General features: G+C 42.6%; 2 protein-coding genes across 2 annotated transcripts in view; both read left to right on the forward strand.

The window, feature by feature from the left end:
- The first annotated feature begins 1,119 nt into the window (after nucleotides 1-1,119).
- Nucleotides 1,120-5,914, forward strand: LOC310778301 (trypsin-3-like). The gene is made up of 5 exons (XM_083638686.1): nucleotides 1,120-1,248; nucleotides 1,435-1,594; nucleotides 2,561-2,826; nucleotides 2,977-3,110; nucleotides 5,344-5,914. The coding sequence occupies exons 1-5, from the start codon at nucleotides 1,209-1,211 to the stop codon at nucleotides 5,491-5,493; spliced, it is 750 nt and encodes a 249-aa protein (XP_083494812.1). The 5' UTR covers nucleotides 1,120-1,208; the 3' UTR covers nucleotides 5,494-5,914.
- Nucleotides 5,915-10,649: 4,735 nt separating this feature from the next.
- The window catches only part of LOC310777739 (uncharacterized protein), a 12,508-nt gene continuing 1,623 nt past the window's right edge, over nucleotides 10,650-21,534 (forward strand). The window contains exons 1-8 of the mRNA XM_083638105.1: nucleotides 10,650-10,778; nucleotides 10,959-11,118; nucleotides 12,146-12,411; nucleotides 12,562-12,695; nucleotides 14,196-14,337; nucleotides 19,791-19,953; nucleotides 20,657-20,922; nucleotides 21,073-21,212. Of these exons, the coding sequence (XP_083494231.1) occupies nucleotides 10,739-10,778; nucleotides 10,959-11,118; nucleotides 12,146-12,411; nucleotides 12,562-12,695; nucleotides 14,196-14,337; nucleotides 19,791-19,953; nucleotides 20,657-20,922; nucleotides 21,073-21,212 (1,311 nt within the window). The 5' untranslated portion in view covers nucleotides 10,650-10,738. The remainder of the gene's footprint in view (nucleotides 10,779-10,958; nucleotides 11,119-12,145; nucleotides 12,412-12,561; nucleotides 12,696-14,195; nucleotides 14,338-19,790; nucleotides 19,954-20,656; nucleotides 20,923-21,072; nucleotides 21,213-21,534) is intronic.

Below are 21,534 nucleotides of genomic sequence, written 5' to 3' on the forward strand. Positions count from 1 at the left end.
AAGTACATAGACACATACAGTACAATCAGGGGGAGGGAGGTGACCTGAATACAGTGGACTAGAAGTAGCCTGGGTAAACCCATCCCCCACGTGACCTGCTCTCAGACCTGTTCTCAGTCACTATGGTCTGGATTCCCACCATTGTTAAACGATTTCCTGCGGTTGCTGGGAACTGAGAGAGCAGGTCACGTGGTGGCTGGGTTTACCTAGGCTAGACTAGAAGACCAACCTTCACATAGAGCAAAATCACACTATACGCTGTATACAACAGCAATATCACTGCAGCAATAAAACAAATAAAACATTTAAGACATCAAAAGGACAGTAGTGGAAAAAGTCCATATACTGCCAGGATAAAGTGCCTCCTCGAGAAGAGGAGTGAGGAGGCTTCTATGGTGAGCTCAGCTGGAAGTGATGGAACCATGGAGGTGACAGAAAAACCTGAAAGCTAACCGAAAGACTCGGACTGACACAAATCTAGTGAGAGACAACAGCCAAGAGGATGACACACCACTGCCCGTCACCGTGCACGGGGTGCTCTTCCCAACACCCCTATGAACTTTCCAACACAACAGCGTCTGAGCTGTTTAGGGCCCAAACAAAGCCTGGACCACGACGAAGAGGGGAAGCCCAAAGCGCCATGCCCAGGTCCGGGCCTCCTAGCGTCAGGAGATTTAGCAGGAAGTGGTGAGTTACCAATTACCCCCTAGAGTCTAGACAGACAACTTACACACACATAGACAAGTGAGGCATACTATACAAGTTAAATGAATTCACTGTAGAAAGAACTCAATGTTACAGAGTGGTAGATGCTAGCTGTGCTGGATACGCCTACTGATTAGGTCTAACTTAATAATCATAATAGTAACGAGCCATGGTCTCACGGAGAAACTAACGCCTTATGTTAAGAAAAGGATCAAAACTCAAAAGGTTCTATACATTTACATCTACTCGAAGGATTCGCCCATCACTAATACCTTACTCCACCAGACGACCCTTTCGTCTCCGCCCACTGACTCATCTGCAAAAGGAAACAGACCAATGGGAACACAGCCAGCAGATAGGGCGGGGCCATCACAGTCTTATTAAAGCCAGTGTTCTGTCACTCGTTGATGTGGAAAACCTTGAGAAACAGCAGATAAGAGCAGCTACATTGAAACTACATTGAAAATAGAGGCTGAGAGGCTCCTGCCAACCAGACAGAAAGCATGAAGCATCTCCTTCTCCTCGCACTCTTTGGATGGGCAGGTACGCTACAACATTGATACATAGCATTAAGTCTGATGATGCACGAGTTGAAACAGGGCATTTGGTGTCTTTGATTCACATGTATGTCGCATTATGTTTAACTGGATGTCAATGATACAGGAATGACATGTCATCTAACATGTTTTTGTCTGTTCCATATTTTCACTTTTCATTCAACTAATACAGTTGCCCTGGAGGAAGAGAGCAATAATGTTGGGATTGTTGGAGGGTATGAGTGCCCAGGGCCTGTGGTCTGGCAAGCATATCTCTCCGATGGGAAGACGTTCTGTGGAGGGATTCTTCTGTCTCCTGAGTGGGTGCTGTCTGCTGCACACTGCAAAATGGCGTAAGAACTTTTTGCCAGTAGCCACTGCTTGTAACCACTGTTTGATGATTTATTTATTTATTTATTTATTTATTTATTTATTTATTTATTTATTTATTTATTTATTTATTTTTACTGTGTTTGAAAAATGAAGCCTCGCGTTCGTTCAATTGAGACATGAAAGTCATAGCCTACGCCCCAGCTGTAACCAGCTGACAGCCGATTGACAGCTGATTGGATCATCGCTTAAACATTCACCAATCACAGCCATTCTCACAAGGCGGTCCATTTAAATGTGGCCTCCTCTCACTCTGATCTTTGCTCCACCTATGCTGCTTCACACCACTGCTGCTGGCAATGTTTTGCCTCCACCACCCCAGCCTCCACCTTTCTAGCTCAGAGTCTGCATGGCTCAAAGGCTAAACGTGTATTCGAGTCATACCAAAGAGTCATACCAAAGACTATAAAAATGGGACCCATTTGCCTCCCTGCTTGGCACTCAGCATCAAAGGGTTGGAATTTGGGGGGTTAGATCACCATATGATTCCCGAGCGCGGCGCACGCTGCAGCTCACCGCTCCCCCAGGGGATGGGTCAAATGCGGAGAACAAATTTCACACATTGTGTGACAATCAGTGGGACTTTACCTTTACCTTTACCTTACTTTATTCTAGCTCAGAGTCTGCATGGCTCAAAAAGTGAACATGTATTCCATGTCTTGCTTAGGCTCCCTCTCTTACTCATTATGGCTTTAAATTGCTCTGGAATCTTGTATTCTCATTAGGGATTTTGCTGCCCTCCCTGCTCGGCGTAGCATGCTGCTGGGCCGGTTCAGGGAGGAGCATCATCTGTAAAGAGCGGAGCCTTCAATGCCAAACATAACTGTATTTCCATGTATGCAATAAATGGTTAAATCTATTACTTTGTTCTTCAATTAACTTATATTTGACTCTGTAATTCATGACTTAAATGGGTTTAACTCTTCCAGGACAAATCGACTAAAAGTTACGCTTGGAGTGCACAGCCTCCAGCATTCTGAGATGACCCAACAGCCCATGAAGGCCAGAAAGGTTATCCGCCACCCTAGGTACAACTCCAAAACCTTCAACAATGACATCATGCTGATCAAGCTGAAACAGCCTGCCATCCTGAACCCCTATGTGTGGCCCGCTGCCCTGCCCACAAGGAGCGCCCGTGTTGGGATGAAGTGTGGGATCTCTGGATGGGGGACCCGTTCTCCCAGAAAAGAGAACTGTGAGTTTCAAAGTAAAATCGTTTTGTGTTGTTTCAAAAGGCCAGTAGTTGAATTTATATTACAAGGAATGAATTGCCATGCTCTAGTCTACTTAATGGCGTTATGAAATTAATAAAAACAACTCCTTTATGTGTGCTTATTTAATCCAGCATCATTGCCTGACAAGTTGCAGTGCGTTGATGTCTCCATCGTGAATGACTGCACCTGCCGTAAGGCCTTATCTGCATACAAGATTACTAAGAACATGATCTGTGCCGGTGAGGGAGGCAAAGACTCCTGCCAGGTTAGTTCAAGGTCACAACACACACACACACACAAGGTTCAAGGTCACAGCCAGTGGCGGACTGCATAATCGGGCACGTCGGGCAAATGCCCGGTGGCCTGGCCTGGCCTGGCCTGGCCAAATTTTTTTTTTTTTTTTTTTTTTTTTTTTTGCAGGCCAGGCCAGGCCACTCACTGAACAGCAGGCCAGGCGCCGCCTACTGGTTTACTAGTGCTTTTATTACTTTATTCAGGTTTAAAGTGGGTGCATCTCATTGTAAAATTGGACTTGGCCCAAATTGGGTTTCAAACGGCCCAAATTGGGCTTCAAACGGCCCAAATCGGGCTTCGAACAGCCCAAATCTGGCTTTAAACGACCCAAATCTGGCTTCAAATGGCCCAAATTGGGCTTCAAACGCCCCAAATTGAGCTTCAAACGCCCCAAATTTTTCGCCGCCGCCCTTCGGACGCCGGCACGCACGTCGGCCCATATCGGCCTGGCCTGCTTGGTATCTAATGCCCGGCCTGAATTATGATTTTTTTTTTTTTTTTTTTTTACAGTTTACCTGAAGGCAACATGCAAGATACCCGCAAGAAGTGTCCAAATGTTCATGTCATTCTGGCCAATACTCCACTTCTGTTATAACATTTCAGTCTGGAATATGGGATATATTTCAATAATCTTTATGACTAAAAGGCTAAAAGTAATCTATGTGTAAGAAATTACTGTTCTACATTGAAGTAAAACATTAAATAATTAACTTGGTTTTGGATTTATTTAGCTTCAAGAGTGCATTTTTGTTTGTGTGACCCTCAACACAGGCTTTGAGAATCCCCGGCCACTTACTGATACTTATGCTTAAATTAACCCACTCATATTCTGGTTTATTTCAAGAAAAACATTTTGGCTAGTGGAAAGTCTAATTGGCTGGTAACTTTAAAATCTAGCAGACATATTGGCGGGTGGTCAAAAAAGTTAATTTCAAGCCCTGCAGGGAGAGCAGGTGGTGACATATGAGGGAGTGAGAAAAGGATCAAATATTGGTGGTTAAGACTGAATAATGACATCACGACTATTAATTTAAATTGAGTTATTCCTCTAAACCTGACTTCAAATGCCCCAAATGTTTCACGCCGGTGCCGTTCGACCCCCCGCAAAATCTGGCACTCTGGTAGCGAGGACATTTTTTTGTGGCCCTCTCTATCATCAAAGTTGCCCATCCCTGACACACACACACACACACACGCGCACGCACGCACGCACGCACACACACACACACACACACACACACACACAAGTCACGCCCTCTTCAGTGTTTAGCATACGAACCAAGGGATTTCCTCCGCCATTAATTTTTCCATCTACATTTTGTAAAATGCTTAAAAATGGTTTTACTTGGTCAAACCAAGTGATTCAGCTATATTTATAATCAGGAAAGACTACCGTAAATTCCGGACTATAAGCCGCACCGGTGTATAAGCCGCACCTGCAAAGTTGACTGTTTTTTACATATATAAGCTGCACCGGACTATAAGCCGCGGGTGTTTTAATGGTATTTTTTTTTTTTTTTTTTTTTTTTTTTATTGTGTTTTAATGTTTAATTACCATATGTAAGGGTTCATGCACAGAGGGGATTGTCGGGAAAGAGATGGCTGTTTGAGGAAGCTCCCATTTATTAACATTTCAACAAAACAACATAACACAACACCACCTGTGTTTCTTTTTTACAGTGCACACAGTGTCATACAGTGTCATACAGTGTGGTGAAAAGAGGGCAAGAGAGGAAATTGAAACAGAAGTGGATTTATAGTTAGAAAGAGTGCTAAAGAAGAGAGAATTCCGTTTTTTTTCTTTTTTTTCTGAAAAAATCCATAGATAAGCCGCACCGTTATATAAGCCGCAGGGGCCAAAAAAGGCCAAAAAACGGGGAAAAAGCCGCGGCTTATAGTCCGGAATTTACGGTATTAGTACATTTCATTCGGGCTAAAAAAAAAAAAAAAAAAATGTTTTTTGTGTGTGTCCATTTCCCCCCCAGTTTTTCTAGTTTAGGTCCAAGTGAAATGTTATATTGTCTCTCCTGATTCTATATAGCTGAATCTCTTGGTTTGACTAAGGAAAACTATTCTGATAAGCATTTTACGAAATGTACAGTAGATGGAAAAATGAACGGCGGATGAAATCCCTTGGTTCGTATGCTGTGGAAGAGGGTGTGACTTTGGCACTCTTGACATCTCTCTTCTGTCTCCTTCCTCAGGGTGACTCTGGAGGTCCCATGGTCTGTGACGGAGAGCTCCAGGGTGTGGTGTCTTGGGGCGACGGCTGTGCTAGGAAAGGGAAGCCCGGGGTGTACACAAAAGTTTACAAGTACGTCTCCTGGATCAAGAAGACCATGGGACGCTATTAAACTGGCTATCAAATCTGTTTGTATCTGTGTGATTTACTGTGTGTGTACATTGTGATTTACTCTGTGCACTGTGTGATTTACTCTGTGCATTGTGTGATTTACTGTGTGTGTACATTGTGATTTACTTTGTGCACTGTGTGATTTACTGTGTGTGCACAGTGTGACTTACTGTGTACACAGTGTGGTTCTACATGTATCACTGTGTCATTGGCTTGGTATTGATCAAGAACTATCACTTATTAGTTTGAAAATCAACTTTCCTTCAGTGCCATAATTCACAGCTCAGATAAGCATGACTGTATGAGAGAATATGAAAACTGAAAGTCTAATATCCTGCGTGTGAAAAGAATAGCTTTTATCTATTTTTCTTATGTAAAACACTTTGAATTGCATCTGTGTTTCAAATGTGCGATACAAATAAACTTGCCTTAATTGCTTTGCCTCTGGCTCCCTCTCCTGATTTAATATAATAACTGCACGCTATGAAGCATTAGTTAATTATTAGTAAACACTTAAATCATAATCTATAAAGCATTGTTCATACATTAATACACATTAGTAATTCATTCATTATATACATTTTTGTATTAATAAGCTAATCTATAATGTGTTTAATGATTATATGTTCATGATGGTGAACAGTGAATGATGGATTCACCATTTGTAAATGAAGTATTATATCACAGAGGGAATATCCGTGCTTCAGCTGATGAACCTTTTAAAACTGGTGCCTCTCAGAAAAAGGACTGAGTGAGTGATCGCAGATGAAGGATGAATTCTGGAGCACACAGTCAATTTAAACAATTTATTACGTGGTGCAAACAGACTGACGTTTGGACGCAGCAGTAGTGTTTATCTCAGAGTCAAACAGAGACAAGATGGATGACAGGTTTAAATACTCCCACCGCAAATAAATCAAGTCTCTCATTGGTGGGGCATGGTTAATATGTCATCACACAGCCGATGTTAAGTAACCAAGTACAAAAACAAGTGCAATAGATTAATACAATGACTCGGACCCAATTCACCAATGACTCGATCAGGACTCAAGCAAGGTGGTCTCAAGTAACGTCCCTGATATTTTTAGACAGTTGATGGGGAGAACACCACCTGCATCTGATCTCTCAATCACCACACTGAAGCACGCACGCACACACACACACACACACACACACACACACACGCATGCGCACACACACACACACACACACACACACACACACGCATGCGCACACACACACACACACACACACACACACTGAATACACACACTGAGGAGGAAAGGAGAGATGTTAAGACATGACAAACAAATAAATGACCTACAGTATAAGTGACCCAAGGTCATATCAACCCACACTCTAAATTAAACATACCAATTATATTTTCTACATTCTTTCCTGTATGGATTGAAATAATATTATGCTGAAGATAACAAAATGAAATGTTAATTAGTCGTATCAGGGGAAAATGGATTGCAAGTACATTGAAAGTACAGCCTGCTCCATAGCTCCCATTATAAGTGTTGAAAAAAGTATAATAAACTGGGATTTCTCAAACAGTACAAACTATACATTAAAGCTGAATTAAGGAAATGGAGTCCTAAAAGTGGTGACTTGTTTAAAGTTTAAATGGAGTGTCTAGCTTAAAGTATGAAGGAGCAGTTAGACGTTAGACTAACGTTAAAAAAGTTCCATAGTCCATGAACCAAAACGTTGATGCATTGATGCAATATGCCATGGCATCGCCGCCTGTTCGTGGCAATTAGTTAGCCTGCACAACTCGAATCGGCACGTATCCGGTTGAGATGTTCTGGTTCCGGTGTCTAGAGCGGAAAGAGGAAAGAGGTGTGATTCACAAGAAATGTGTGCCAGGCTTTTCTCCTCGGAAAGAGCCTGGTGACGCGAGGATACCTCCCAGCAGCGTCACGTGAGATCACCTCCTCCTTCTGCTCCGCCCTCTCTTCCTCACCCCCCTACCCCCCTCCCACACACACACTCACACATAATAATGTATGAGTGACTCCCACAGATTAACTGGTACATGTGTGGATTGTTTATCCTAACTAGATGTGTTTAGTAACTCGTGTGGTCATGTAACATGTTGACCTGTGGTATTCATGTTTCATTGATATTGTTAGAGCTAAATTAACTATTGTTATACAAATCACAAGCCCCTCGCTCTATTGATTATTCATAGTTGTGATGAAGCCAGTGTATGGACTCTAGCCTTCCAGCTGTCTATACGTACAGCACACGGTGTATGTAATACGAAACGGCAGAACCAAGAATACACTGTTTTCTCAGAGGAAGAAAAGGCAGTCCAAAGGGGAAGTAGATGAAACCGACCACCTACCAATATTGAGATCTCCCATTGGGCCAGAGAGGATTTCTCCCCACAAGAGGAGGAACCTGAAACGGAGCAGACGGGCAGATTTGTTCTGGTGATGAACGGACAAATGAAAACGCCCTCCCCAACACAACACCTGTAGTCCCAACAGTCAGGTAAACAATGACCAAGGCCTCCTTCAAAGTAGGGGTCCATGCATTGGTCCATGCCTGTTAAAAAAAACAGTCAAACCACACACGTTTTTAACAAGCATGTTTCTTATTTTAAAACATTAGTGTTAGGCAAGTACAACAATGTGGTTAGCGTTAGGGTTTGGTCATAGTTAAATAAGAAAAGCCTAACCCTAATCTTAACCACATCTTTTCTACTTGCCGCACGTTTTCAGGAAGAAGCAATAACGGCGAGCAATCAAATGAGTTCAGGGCGTGGCCATCCCTGTTTCACCTAAAACATGTCGCCAACAGGACTGCTCGGACCCAGAGTCAGATGAAGAGGAAAATCCCATTCCTGGTTTCGAAGAAATTACATTTACTGTAGTGAGGAGGAAATGGTCTCCTGTGCTGTGCTGAGCTGTGCTGTGCTGAGCTAAAACAGGGGCTAAGTCAGAGATGGGTTAACAGGTTAACCCATCTGTTAACCCAGGGGTTCCCAAACTTTTCAGACTAAGTGCCACTATACCAAACCAAATTTCCCAAGGACCACTTCCACTGTGGATACAAACTATTTTTTCATGTAAAATAAAATTTGCTGATCTGATCAATACAGTAACAACATAAGGCTACTGGTTCAAAATAGACACACACACACACGTGACGTGCACACACACACACACACACACACACACACACACACACACACACACACACACACACACACCTGCCAACATTAGGCTGTGAAATAGTGGACCCCTTTGAAAAAGTGTTTTCCCACGCCAAAATTTAGCCTAATTTTGGAGCGTTATTAACTATCTTCCGGACAAGCCCAACATGACATAGTTGGTACCAATCGATGCCTTAGGTCTTTTAGTTTCATATGATACCAGAAAGTTCACTCAACTGGCTTTAAAACTGAGCCTGCTACATCCTCTGAAAGTAGATTTTCAAAAACGTGATATTTCCCGAATATCATATTTCCGAAAATGGCCCCAAGCCTACTCCTCAGGGTTAATGTGTGTAAAAACTGTTGTCTGTAAAAAAAAAAAGTGCATGTGTGTGTGTGTGTGTGTGTGTGTGTATGTGTGTGTGTGTGTGTGTGTGTGTGTGTGTGTGCGTGCGTGTGTGCGTGCGTGCGTGTGTGTGGACCACAGTTTGGGTATCACTGGGTTAACCAAAGAGGCCTATGGGAACTATGTTCGTATGATGAAATGAGGGAAGGTAATGCTAAATTCTTCATTGTGGTCTGTCACTTGGCACCCAAACTGCTGCAAATAAGCTTTGGTTAATCCTACATCATAATAATATTCACTGGTTGTGACAATCGGGTTCCAGTTCATCCACCTATTCCTGACAGCGACACCCACACTGGTCTCTAATAACTGCTTCTCTCTGCCACTTCTCTCTGTGACTCCTCCCTCCAAAGACGTTTCCTTATTTCCCTTTTATCCATCTTGGCTACGGACACAATACTCAGATCTATCAATACTCAGATCTATCAATACTCAGATCTATCAATACGCAGCATGAAAAGGCATTTTGCAGAACATTCCAGGTTATTACAGCTTTTGTAGGGTTACGAAAAACTATCAACATCATTTACTTTAATTACCCAGTATTTTTATTTGTCTTCAACTTCAAATGTATTATGTCCCCAAAGGGAAATTAGTCTTGCAGCAAGAAACAATACATAATAAAAGAGGACATAGACACATACAGTACAATCAGGGGGAGGGAGGTGACCTGAATACAGTGGACTAGAAGACCAACCTTCACATAGAGCAAAATCACACTATACGCTGTATACAACAGCAATATCACTGCAGCAATAAAACAAATAAAACATTTAAGACATCAAAAGGACAGTAGTGGAAAAAGTCCATATACTGCCAGGATAAAGTGCGTCCTCGAGAAGAGGAGTGAGGAGGCTTCTATGGTGAGCTCAGCTGGAAGTGATGGAACTGGAGGTGACAGAAAAACCTGAAAGCTAACCGAAAGACTCGGACTGACACAAATCTAGCGAGAGACAACAGCTAAGAGGATGACACACCACTGCCCGTCACCGTGCACGGGGTGCTCTTCCCAACACCCCTATGAACTTTCCAACACAACAGCGTCTGAGCTGGTGAGGGCCCAAACAAAGCCTGGACCACGACGAAGAGGGGAAGCCCAAAGCGCCATGTCCAGGTCCGGGCCTCCTAGCGTCAGGAGATTTAGCTGGAAGTGGTGACTTACCAATTACCCCCTAGAGTCTAGACAGACAACTTACACACACATAGACAAGTGAGGCATACTATACAAGTTAAATGAATTCACTGTAGAAAGAACTCAATGTTACAGAGTGGTAGATGCTAGCTGTGCTGGATAGGCCTACTGATTAGGTCTAACTTAATAATCATAATAGTAACGAGCCATGGTCTCACGGAGAAACTGACGCCTTATGTTAAGAAAAGGATCAAAACTCAAAAGGTTCTATACATTTACATCAACTCGAAGGATTCGCCCATCACTAATACCTTACTCCACCAGATGACCCTTTCGTCTCCGCCCACTGACTCATCTGCAAAAGGAAACAGACCAATGGGAACACAGCCAGCAGATAGGGCGGGGCCATCACAGTCTTATTAAAGCCAGTGTTCTGTCACTCGTTGATGTGGAAAACCTTGAGAAACAGCAGATAAGAGCAGCTACATTGAAACTACATTGAAAATAGAGGCTGAGAGGCTCCTGCCAACCAGACAGAAAGCATGAAGCATCTCCTTCTCCTCGCACTCTTTGGATGGGCAGGTACGCTACAACATTGATACATAGCATTAAGTCTGATGATGCACGAGTTGAAACAGGGCATTTGGTGTCTCTGATTCACATGTAGCTATGTTTAACTGGATGTCAACGATACAGGAATGACATGTCATCTAACATGTTTTTGTCTGTTCCATATTTTCACTTTTCATTCAACTAATACAGTTGCCCTGGAGGAAGAGAGCAATAATGTTGGGATTGTTGGAGGGTATGAGTGCCCAGGGCCTGTGGTCTGGCAAGCATATCTCTCCGATGGGAAGACGTTCTGTGGAGGGATTCTTCTGTCTCCTGAGTGGGTGCTGTCTGCTGCACACTGCAAAATGGCGTAAGAACTTTTTGCCAGTAGCCACTGCTTGTAACCACTGTTTGATGATTTATTTATTATTTATTTATTTATTTATTTATTTATTTATTTATTTATTTATTTATTTATTTATTTATTTATTTATTTATTTATTTATTTATTTATTTATTTATTTATTTATTTATTTTTATTTTTACTGTGTTTGAAAAATGAAGCCTCGCGTTCGTTCAATTGAGACATGGAAGTCATAGCCTACGCCCCAGCTGTAACCAGCTGACAGCCGATTGACAGCTGATTGGATCATCGCTTAAACATTCACCAATCACAGCCATTCTCACAAGGCGGTCCATTTAAATGTGGCCTCCTCTCACTCTGATCTTTGCTCCACCTATGCTGCTTCACACCACTGCTGCTGGCAATGTTTTGCCTCCACCACCCCAGCCTCCACCTTTCTAGCTCAGAGTCTGCATGGCTCAAAGGCTAAACGTGTATTCGAGTCATACCAAAGAGTCATACCAAAGACTATAAAAATGGGACCCATTTGCCTCCCTGCTTGGCACTCAGCATCAAAGGGTTGGAATTTGGGGGGTTAGATCACCATATGATTCCCGAGCGCGGCGCACGCTGCAGCTCACCGCTCCCCCAGGGGATGGGTCAAATGCGGAGAACAAATTTCACACATTGTGTGACAATCAGTGGGACTTTACCTTTACCTTTACCTTACTTTATTCTAGCTCAGAGTCTGCATGGCTCAAAAAGTGAACATGTATTCCATGTCTTGCTTAGGCTCCCTCTCTTACTCATTATGGCTTTAAATTGATCTGGAATCTTGTATTCTCATTAGGGATTTTGCTGCCCTCCCTGCTCGGCGTAGCATGCTGCTGGGCCGGTTCAGGGAGGAGCATCATCTGTAAAGAGCGGAGCCTTCAATGCCAAACATAACTGTATTTCCATGTATGCAATAAATGGTTAAATCTATTACTTTGTTCTTCAATTAACTTATATTTGACTCTGTAATTCATGACTTAAATGGGTTTAACTCTTCCAGGACAAATCGACTAAAAGTTACGCTTGGAGTGCACAGCCTCCAGCATTCTGAGATGACCCAACAGCCCATGAAGGCCAGAAAGGTTATCCGCCACCCTAGGTACAACTCCAAAACCTTCAACAATGACATCATGCTGATCAAGCTGAAACAGCCTGCCATCCTGAACCCCTATGTGTGGCCCGCTGCCCTGCCCACAAGGAGCGCCCGTGTTGGGATGAAGTGTGGGATCTCTGGATGGGGGACCCGTTCTCCCAGAAAAGAGAACTGTGAGTTTCAAAGTAAAATCGTTTTGTGTTGTTTCAAAAGACCAGTAGTTGAATTTATCTTACAAGGAATGAATTGCCATGCTCTAGTCTACTTAATGGCGTTATGAAATTAATAAAAACAACTCCTTTATGTGTGCATATTTAATCCAGCATCGTTGCCTGACAAGTTGCAGTGCGTTGATGTCTCCATCGTGAATGACTGCACCTGCCGTAAGGCCTTATCTGCATACAAGATTACTAAGAACATGATCTGTGCCGGTGAGGGAGGCAAAGACTCCTGCCAGGTTAGTTCAAGGTCACAATACACACACACACACACACACACACACACACACACACACACACACACACACACACACACACACACACACACACACACACAAGGTTCAAGGTCACAGCCACAACACACACCAGGGGTGGGCAACTGGTGGCCCGTGGGCCGCATGCGGCTCTGTGTGGCCCACGCTGGAATTGCAAAAAAATATTATATATATATATATATATATATATATATATATATATATATATATATATATATATATATTTTTTTTTTACAGTTTACCTGAAGGCAACATGCAAGATACCCGCTGAATAAGTGTCCAAATGTTCATGTCATTCTGGCCAATACTCCACTTCTGTTATAACATTTCAGTCTGGAATATGGGATATATTTCAATAATCTTTATGACTAAAAGGCTAAAAGTAATCCATGTGTAAGAAATTACTGTTCTACATTGAAGTAAAACATTAAATAATTAACTTGGTTTTGGATTTATTTAGCTTCAAGAGTGCATTTTAGTTCGTGTGACCCTCAACACAGGCTTTGAGAATCCCCGGCCACTTACTGATACTTATGCTTAAATTAACCCACTCATATTCTGGTTTATTTCAAGAAAAACATTTTGGCTAGTGGAAAGTCTAATTGGCTGGTAACTTTAAAATCTAGCAGACATATTGGCGGGTGGTCAAAAAAGTTAATTTCAAGCCCTGCAGGGAGAGCAGGTGGTGACATATGAGTGAGTGAGAAAAGGATCAAATATTGGTGGTTAAGACTGAATAATGACATCACGACTATTAATTTAAATTGAGTTATTCCTCTAAACCTGACTTCAAATGCCCCAAATGTTTCACGCCGGTGCCGTTCGACCCCCCGCAAAATCTGGCCCTCTGGTAGCGAGGACATTTTTTTGTGGCCCTCTCTATCATCAAAGTTGCCCATCCCTGACACACACACACACACACGCACACACGCACGCACGCACACACACACACACACACACACACACACACACACACACACACACACACACACACACACACACACACACACACACACACAGTGTGTCACAAGTCACGCCCTCTTCAGTGTTTAGCATACGAACCAAGGGATTTCCTCCGCCATTAATTTTTCCATCTACATTTTGTAAAATGCTTAAAAATGGTTTTACTTGGTCAAACCAAGTGATTCAGCTATATTTATAATCAGGAAAGACTATTAGTACATTTCATTCGGGCTAAAAAAAATTTTTTTTTTTTTTTTTTTTGTGTGTGTGTCTATTTCCCCCCAGTTTTTCTAGTTTAGGTCCAAGTGAAATGTTATATTGTCTCTCCTGATTCTAAATATAGCTGAATCTCTTGGTTTGACTAAGGAAAACTATTCTGATAAGCATTTTACGAAATGTAGATGGAAAAATGAACGGCGGATGAAATCCCTTGGTTCGTATGCTGTGGAAGAGGGTGTGACTTTGGCACTCTTGACATCTCTCTTCTGTCTCCTTCCTCAGGGTGACTCTGGAGGTCCCATGGTCTGTGACGGAGAGCTCCAGGGTGTGGTGTCTTGGGGCGACGGCTGTGCTAGGAAAGGGAAGCCCGGGGTGTACACAAAAGTTTACAAGTACGTCTCCTGGATCAAGAAGACCATGGGACGCTATTAAACTGGCTATCAAATCTGTTTGTATCTGTGTGATTTACTGTGTGTGTACATTGTGATTTACTCTGTGCACTGTGTGATTTACTCTGTGCATTGTGTGATTTACTGTGTGTGTACATTGTGATTTACTTTGTGCACTGTGTGATTTACTGTGTGTGCACAGTGTGACTTACTGTGTGCACAGTGTGGTTCTACATGTATCACTATGTCATTGGCTTGGTATTGATCAAGAACTATCACTTATTAGTTTGAAAATCAACTTTCCTTCAGTGCCATAATTCACAGCTCAGATAAGCATGACTGTATGAGAGAATATGAAAACTGAAAGTCTAATATCCTGCGTGTGAAAAGAATAGCTTTTATCTATTTTTCTTATGTAAAACACTTTGAATTGCATCTGTGTTTCAAATGTGCGATACAAATAAACTTGCCTTAATTGCTTTGCCTCTGGCTCCCTCTCCTGATTTAATATAATAACTGCACGCTATGAAGCATTAGTTAATTATTAGTAAACACTTAAATCATAATCTATAAAGCATTGTTCATACATTAATACACATTAGTAATTCATTCATTATATACATTTTTGTATTAATAAGCTAATCTATAATGTGTTTAATGATTATATGTTCATGATGGTGAACAGTGAATGATGGATTCACCATTTGTAAATGAAGTATTATATCACAGAGGGAATATCCGTGCTTCAGCTGATGAACCTTTTAAAACTGGTGCCTCTCAGAAAAAGGACTGAGTGAGTGATCGCAGATGAAGGATGAATTCTGGAGCACACTGTAAATTTAAACAATGTATTGTGTGGTGCAAACAGACTGACGTTTGGACGCAGCAGTAGTGTTTATCTCAGAGTCAAACAGAGACAAGATGGATGACAGGTTTAAATACTCTCACCGCAAATAAATCAAGTCTCTCATTGGTGGGGCATGGTTAATATGTCATCACACAGCCGATGTTAAGTAACCAAGTACAAAAACAAGTGCAATAGATTAATACAATGACTCGGACCCAATTCACCAATGACTCGATCAGGACTCAAGCAAGGTGGTCTCAAGTAACGTCCCTGATATTTTTATACAGTTGATGGGGAGAACACCACCTGCATCTGATCTCTCAATCACCACACTGAAGCACGCACGCACACACACACACACACACACACACACACACACACACACACACACACACACACACACACACACACACACGCATGCGCACACACACACACACACACACACACACACACTGAATACACACACTGAGGAGGAAAGGAGAGATGTTAAGACATGACAAACAAATAAATGACCTACAGTATAAGTGACCCAAGGTCATATCAACCCACACTCTAAATTAAACATACCAATTATATTTTCTACATTCTTTCCTGTATGGATTGAAATAATATTATGCTGAAGATAACAAAATGAAATGTTAATTAGTCGTATCAGGGGAAAATGGATTGCAAGTACATTGAAAGTACAGCCTGCTCCATAGCTCCCATTATAAGTGTTGAAAAAAGTATAATAAACTGGGATTTCTCAAACAGTACAAACTATACATTAAAGCTGAATTAAGGAAATGGAGTCCTAAAAGTGGTGACTTGTTTAAAGTTTAAATGGAGTGTCTAGCTTAAAGTATGAAGGAGCAGTTAGACGTTAGACTAACGTTAAAAAAGTTCCATAGTCCATGAACCAAAACGTTGATGCATTGATGCAATATGCCATGGCATCGCCGCCTGTTCGTGGCAATTAGTTAGCCTGCACAAGTCGAATCGGCACGTATCCGGTTGAGATGTTCTGGTTCCGGTGTCTAGAGCGGAAAGAGGAAAGAGGTGTGATTCACAAGAAATGTGTGCCAGGCTTTTCTCCTCGGGAAGAGCCTGGTGACGCGAGGATACCTCCCAGCAGGTCACGTGACATCACCTCCTCCTTCTGCTCCGCCCTCTCTTCCTCACCCCCCTACCCCCCTCCCACACACACACTGACACATAATAATGTATGAGTGACTCCCACAGATTAACTGGTACATGTGTGAATTGTTTATCCTAACTAGATGTGTTTAGTAACTCGTGTGGTCATGTAACATGTTGACCTGTGGTATTCATGTTTCATTGATATTGTTAGAGCTAAATTAACTATTGTTATACAAATCACAAGCCCCTCGCTCTATTGATTATTCATAGTTGTGATGAAGCCAGCGTATGGACTCTAGCCTTCCAGCTGTCTATACGTACAGCACACGGTGTATGTAATACGAAACGGCAGAACCAAGAATACACTGTTTTCTCAGAGGAAGAAAAGGCAGTCGAAAGGGGAAGTAGACGAAACCGACCACCTACCAATATTGAGATCTCCCATTGGGCCAGAGAGGATTTCTCCCCACAAGAGGAGGAACCTGAAACGGAGCAGACGGGCAGATTTGTTCTGGTGATGAACGGACAAAAATGAAAACGCCCTCCCCAACACAACACCTGTAGTCCCAACAGTCAGGTAAACAATGAAACCCCAAGGCCTCCTTCAAAGAAGGGGTCCATGCATTGGTCCATGCCTGTTAAAAAAACAGTCAAACCACACACGTTTTTAACAAGCATGTTTCTTATTTTAAAACATTAGTGTTAGGCAAGTACAACAATGTGGTTAGCGTTAGGGTTTGGTCATAGTTAAATAAGAAAAGCCTAACCCTAATCTTAACCACATCTTTTCTACTTGCCGCACGTTTTCAGGAAGAAGCAATAACGGCGAGCAATCAAATGAGTTGGGGGCGTGGTCATCCCTGTTTCACCTAAAACATGTCGCCAACAGGACTGCTCGGACCCAGAGTCAGATGAAGAGGAAAATCCCATTCCTGGTTTCGAAGAAATGACATTTACTGTAGTGAGGAGGAAATGGTCTCCTGTGCTGTGCTGAGCTGTGCTGTGCTGAGCTAAAACAGGGGCTAAGTCAGAGATGGGTTAACAGGTTAACCCATCTGTTAACCCAGGGGTTCCCAAACTTTTCAGACTTGAAGTGCCACTATACCAAACCAAATTTCCCAAGGACCACTTCCACTGCGGATACAAAAAATGTTTTCATGTGAAATAAAATTTGCTGATCTGATCAATACAGTAACAACATAAGGCTACTGGTTCAAAATAGACACACACACACACACGTGCACACACACACACACACACACACACACACACACACACACACACACACACCTGCCAACATTAGGCTGTGAAATAGTGGACCCCTTTGAAAAAGTGTTTTCCCACGCCAAGATTTAGCCTAATTTTGGAGCGTTATTAACTATCTTCCGGACAAGCCCAACATGACATAGTTGGTACCAATCGATGCCTTAGGTCTTTTAGTTTCATATGATACCAGAAAGTTCACTCAACTGGCTTTAAAACTGAGCCTGCTACATCCTCTGAAAGTAGATTTTCAAAAACGTGATATTTCCCGAATATCATATTTCCGAAAATGGCCCCAAGCCTACTCCTCAGGGTTAATGTGTGTAAAAACTGTTGTCTGTAAAAAAAAAAAGTGCATGTGTGTGTGTGTGTGTGTGTGTGTGTGTGTATGTGTGTGTGTGTGTGTGTGTGTGTGTGTGTGCGTGCGTGTGTGCGTGCGTGCGTGTGTGTGGACCACAGTTTGGGTATCACTGGGTTAACCAAAGAGGCCTATGGGAACTATGTTCGTATGATGAAATGAGGGAAGGTAATGCTAAATTCTTCATTGTGGTCTGTCACTTGGCACCCAAACTGCTGCAAATAAGCTTTGGTTAATCCTACATCATAATAATATTCAGTGGTTGTGACAATCGGGTTCCAGTTCATCCACCTATTCCTGACAGCGACACCCACACTGGTCTCTAATAACTGCTTCTCTCTGCCACTTCTCTCTGTGACTCCTCCCTCCAAAGACGTTTCCTTATTTCCCTTTTATCCATCTTGGCTACGGACACAATACTCAGATCTATCAATACTCAGATCTATCAATACTCAGATCTATCAATACGCAGCATGAAAAGGCATTTTGCAGAACATTCCAGGTTATTACAGCTTTTGTAGGGTTACGAAAAACTATCAACATCATTTACTTTAATTACCCAGTATTTTTATTTGTCTTCGACTTCAAATGTATTATGTCCCCAAAGGGAAATTAGTCTTGCAGCAAGAAACAATACATAATAAAAGAGGACATAGACACATACAGTACAATCAGGGGGAGGGAGGTGACCTGAATACAGTGGACTAGAAGACCAACCTTCACATAGAGCAAAATCACACTATACGCTGTATACAACAGCAATATCACTGCAGCAATAAAACAAATAAAACATTTAAGACATCAAAAGGACAGTAGTGGAAAAAGTCCATATACTGCCAGGATAAAGTGCCTCCTCGAGAAGAGGAGTGAGGAGGCTTCTATGGTGAGCTCAGCTGGAAGTGATGGAACTGGAGGTGACAGAAAAACCTGAAAGCTAACCGAAAGACTCGGACTGACACAAATCTAGCGAGAGACAACAGCCAAGAGGATGACACACCACTGCCCGTCACCGTGCACAGGGTGCTCTTCCCAACACCCCTATGAACTTTCCAACACAACAGCGTCTGAGCTGTTGAGGGCCCAAACAAAGCCTGGACCACGACGAAGAGGGGAAGCCCAAAGCGCCATGTCCAGGTCCGGGCCTCATAGGGTCAGGAGATTTAGCTGGAAGTGGTGAGTTACCAATTACCAGACAACTTACACACACATAGACAAGTGAGGCATACTATTACAAGTTAAATGAATTCACTGTAGAAAGAACTCAATGTTACAGAGTGGTAGATGCTAGCTGTGCTGGATAGGCCTACTGATTAGGTCTAACTTAATAATCATAATAGTAACGAGCCATGGTCTCACGGAGAAACTGACGCCTTATGTTAAGAAAAGGATCAAAACTCAAAAGGTTCTATACATTTACATCAACTCGAAGGATTCGCCCATCACTAATACCTTACTCCACCAGATGACCCTTTCGTCTCCGCCCACTGACTCATCTGCAAAAGGAAACAGACCAATGGGAACACAGCCAGCAGATAGGGCGGGGCCATCACAGTCTTATTAAAGCCAGTGTTCTGTCACTCGTTGATGTGGAAAACCTTGAGAAACAGCAGATAAGAGCAGCTACATTGAAACTACATTGAAAATAGAGGCTGAGAGGCTCCTGCCAACCAGACAGAAAGCATGAAGCATCTCCTTCTTCTCGCACTCTTTGGATGGGCAGGTACGCTACAACATTGATACATAGCATTAAGTCTGATGATGCACGAGTTGAAACAGGGCATTTGGTGTCTTTGATTCACATGTATGTCGCATTATGTTTAACTGGATGTCAATGATACAGGAATGACATGTCATCTGTTTTTGTCTGTTCCATATTTTCACTTTTCATTCAACTAATACAGTTGCCCTGGAGGAAGAGAGCAATAATGTTGGGATTGTTGGAGGGTATGAATGCCCAGGACCTGTGCCCTGGCAAGCATATCTCTCCGATGGAGAGTCTTTCAACTGTGGAGGGATTCTTCTGTCTCGTGAGTGGGTGCTGTCTGCTGCACACTGCAAAACACAGTAAGAACTTTCTGTCAATAACCACCGTTTGTAACCACTGTTTGATGATTTTTTTATTTTTTTTATTTTTTTTACTGTGTTTGAAAAATGAAGCCTCGCGTTAGTTCATTTGAGACACAGAAGTCATAGCCTACGCCCCAGCTGTAACCAGCTGACAGCCGCTGATTTGGTCATCGTTTAAACATTCACCAATCACAGCCATTCTCACAACAAGGCAGTCCATTTAAAGATGGCCTCCTCTCACTCTGATCTTTGCTCCACCTATGCTGCTTCACAACGCTGCTTGCTCCACCACCCCAGCCTCCACCTTTCTAGCTCAGAGTCTGCATGGCTCAAAAAGTTGAACATGTATTCCATGTCTTGCTTAGGCTCCCTCTGTTACTCATTATGGTTTTAAATTAATATGGAATCTTGTATCCCCACTGGGGTATTTTACTGCCCTCCCTGCTCGGCATAGCATGCTGCTGGACCGGTTCAGGGAGGAGCATCTTCTGTAAAGAGCGGAGCCTTCAACGCCAAACTGTATTCTTATTTATGCAATAAATGGTTAAATCTATGACGAGAGTGTTCTTTAATTAACTTATATTTGACTCTGTAATTCATGCCGTGTGAGTCCCTTGAAACTTTCGGTGGGAAGCGCTAAGAAAGCTTCTCTCACTCAGATAATCATCATGGTCTCTAAAATGGGTTTTAACTCTTCCAGGACAAATCGATTAAAAGTTACGCTTGGAGTGCACAGCCGTCAGCATTCTGAATTGACCCAACAGCGCATGAAGGCCACCAAGGTTATCCCCCACCCTGACTACAACCCTGACATTATAGACAATGACATCATGCTGATCAAGCTGAACCCGCCTGCCATCCTGAACCCCTATGTGTGGCCCGCTGCCCTGCCCAAAAGCTCCACCTCTGATGGGATGAAGTGTGGGATCTCTGGATGGGGGACCCGTTCTCCCAGAAAAGAGAACTGTGAGTTTCAAAGTAAAATCGTTTTGTGTTGTTTCAAAAGGCCAGTAGTTGAATTTATCTTAGAAGGAATGAATTGCCATGCTCTAGTCTACTTAATGGCGTTATGAAATTAATAAAAACAACTCCTTTATGTGTTCTTATTTTCTCCAGCATCGTTCCCTGACAAGTTGCAGTGCGTTGATGTCTCCATCGTGAATGACTGGACCTGCCGTAAGGCCTTATCTGCATACAAGATTACTAAGAACATGATCTGTGCCGGGTTCATGGAGGGAGGCAAAGACTCCTGCAAGGTTAGTTCAAGGTCACAACACACACACACACACACACACACACACACACACAAGGTTCAAGGTCACAGCCACAACACAGACACTGTTCAAGGTCACAGCCACAACACAGACACTGTTCAAGGTCACAGCCACAACACACACCAGGGGTGGGCAACTGGTGGCCCGTGGGCCGCATGCAGCTCTGTGTGGCCCGCGCTGGAATTGCAAAAAAATATTATATATATATTTTTTTGTTTTGTTTTGTTTTACAGTTTACCTGAAGGCAACATGCAAGATACCCACTGAATAAGTGTCCAAATGTTCATGTCATTCTGGCCAATAC

Source organism: Poromitra crassiceps, assembly GCF_964638095.1.
Source record: "Poromitra crassiceps genome assembly, chromosome: 6".
Lineage (NCBI taxonomy): Eukaryota > Metazoa > Chordata > Actinopteri > Beryciformes > Melamphaidae > Poromitra > Poromitra crassiceps.

Excerpts from the sequence above, each read along its gene's own strand:
- LOC310778301 (XM_083638686.1), top strand. The coding sequence starts at position 1,209 with ATGAAGCATCTCCTTCTCCTCGCACTCTTTGGATGGGCAG. Across the intron at positions 1,249-1,434 it reads CGCACTCTTTGGATGGGCAG|TTGCCCTGGAGGAAGAGAGC; the intron begins GTACGCTACAAC and ends CAACTAATACAG. Across the intron at positions 3,111-5,343 it reads GAGGCAAAGACTCCTGCCAG|GGTGACTCTGGAGGTCCCAT; the intron begins GTTAGTTCAAGG and ends CTCCTTCCTCAG.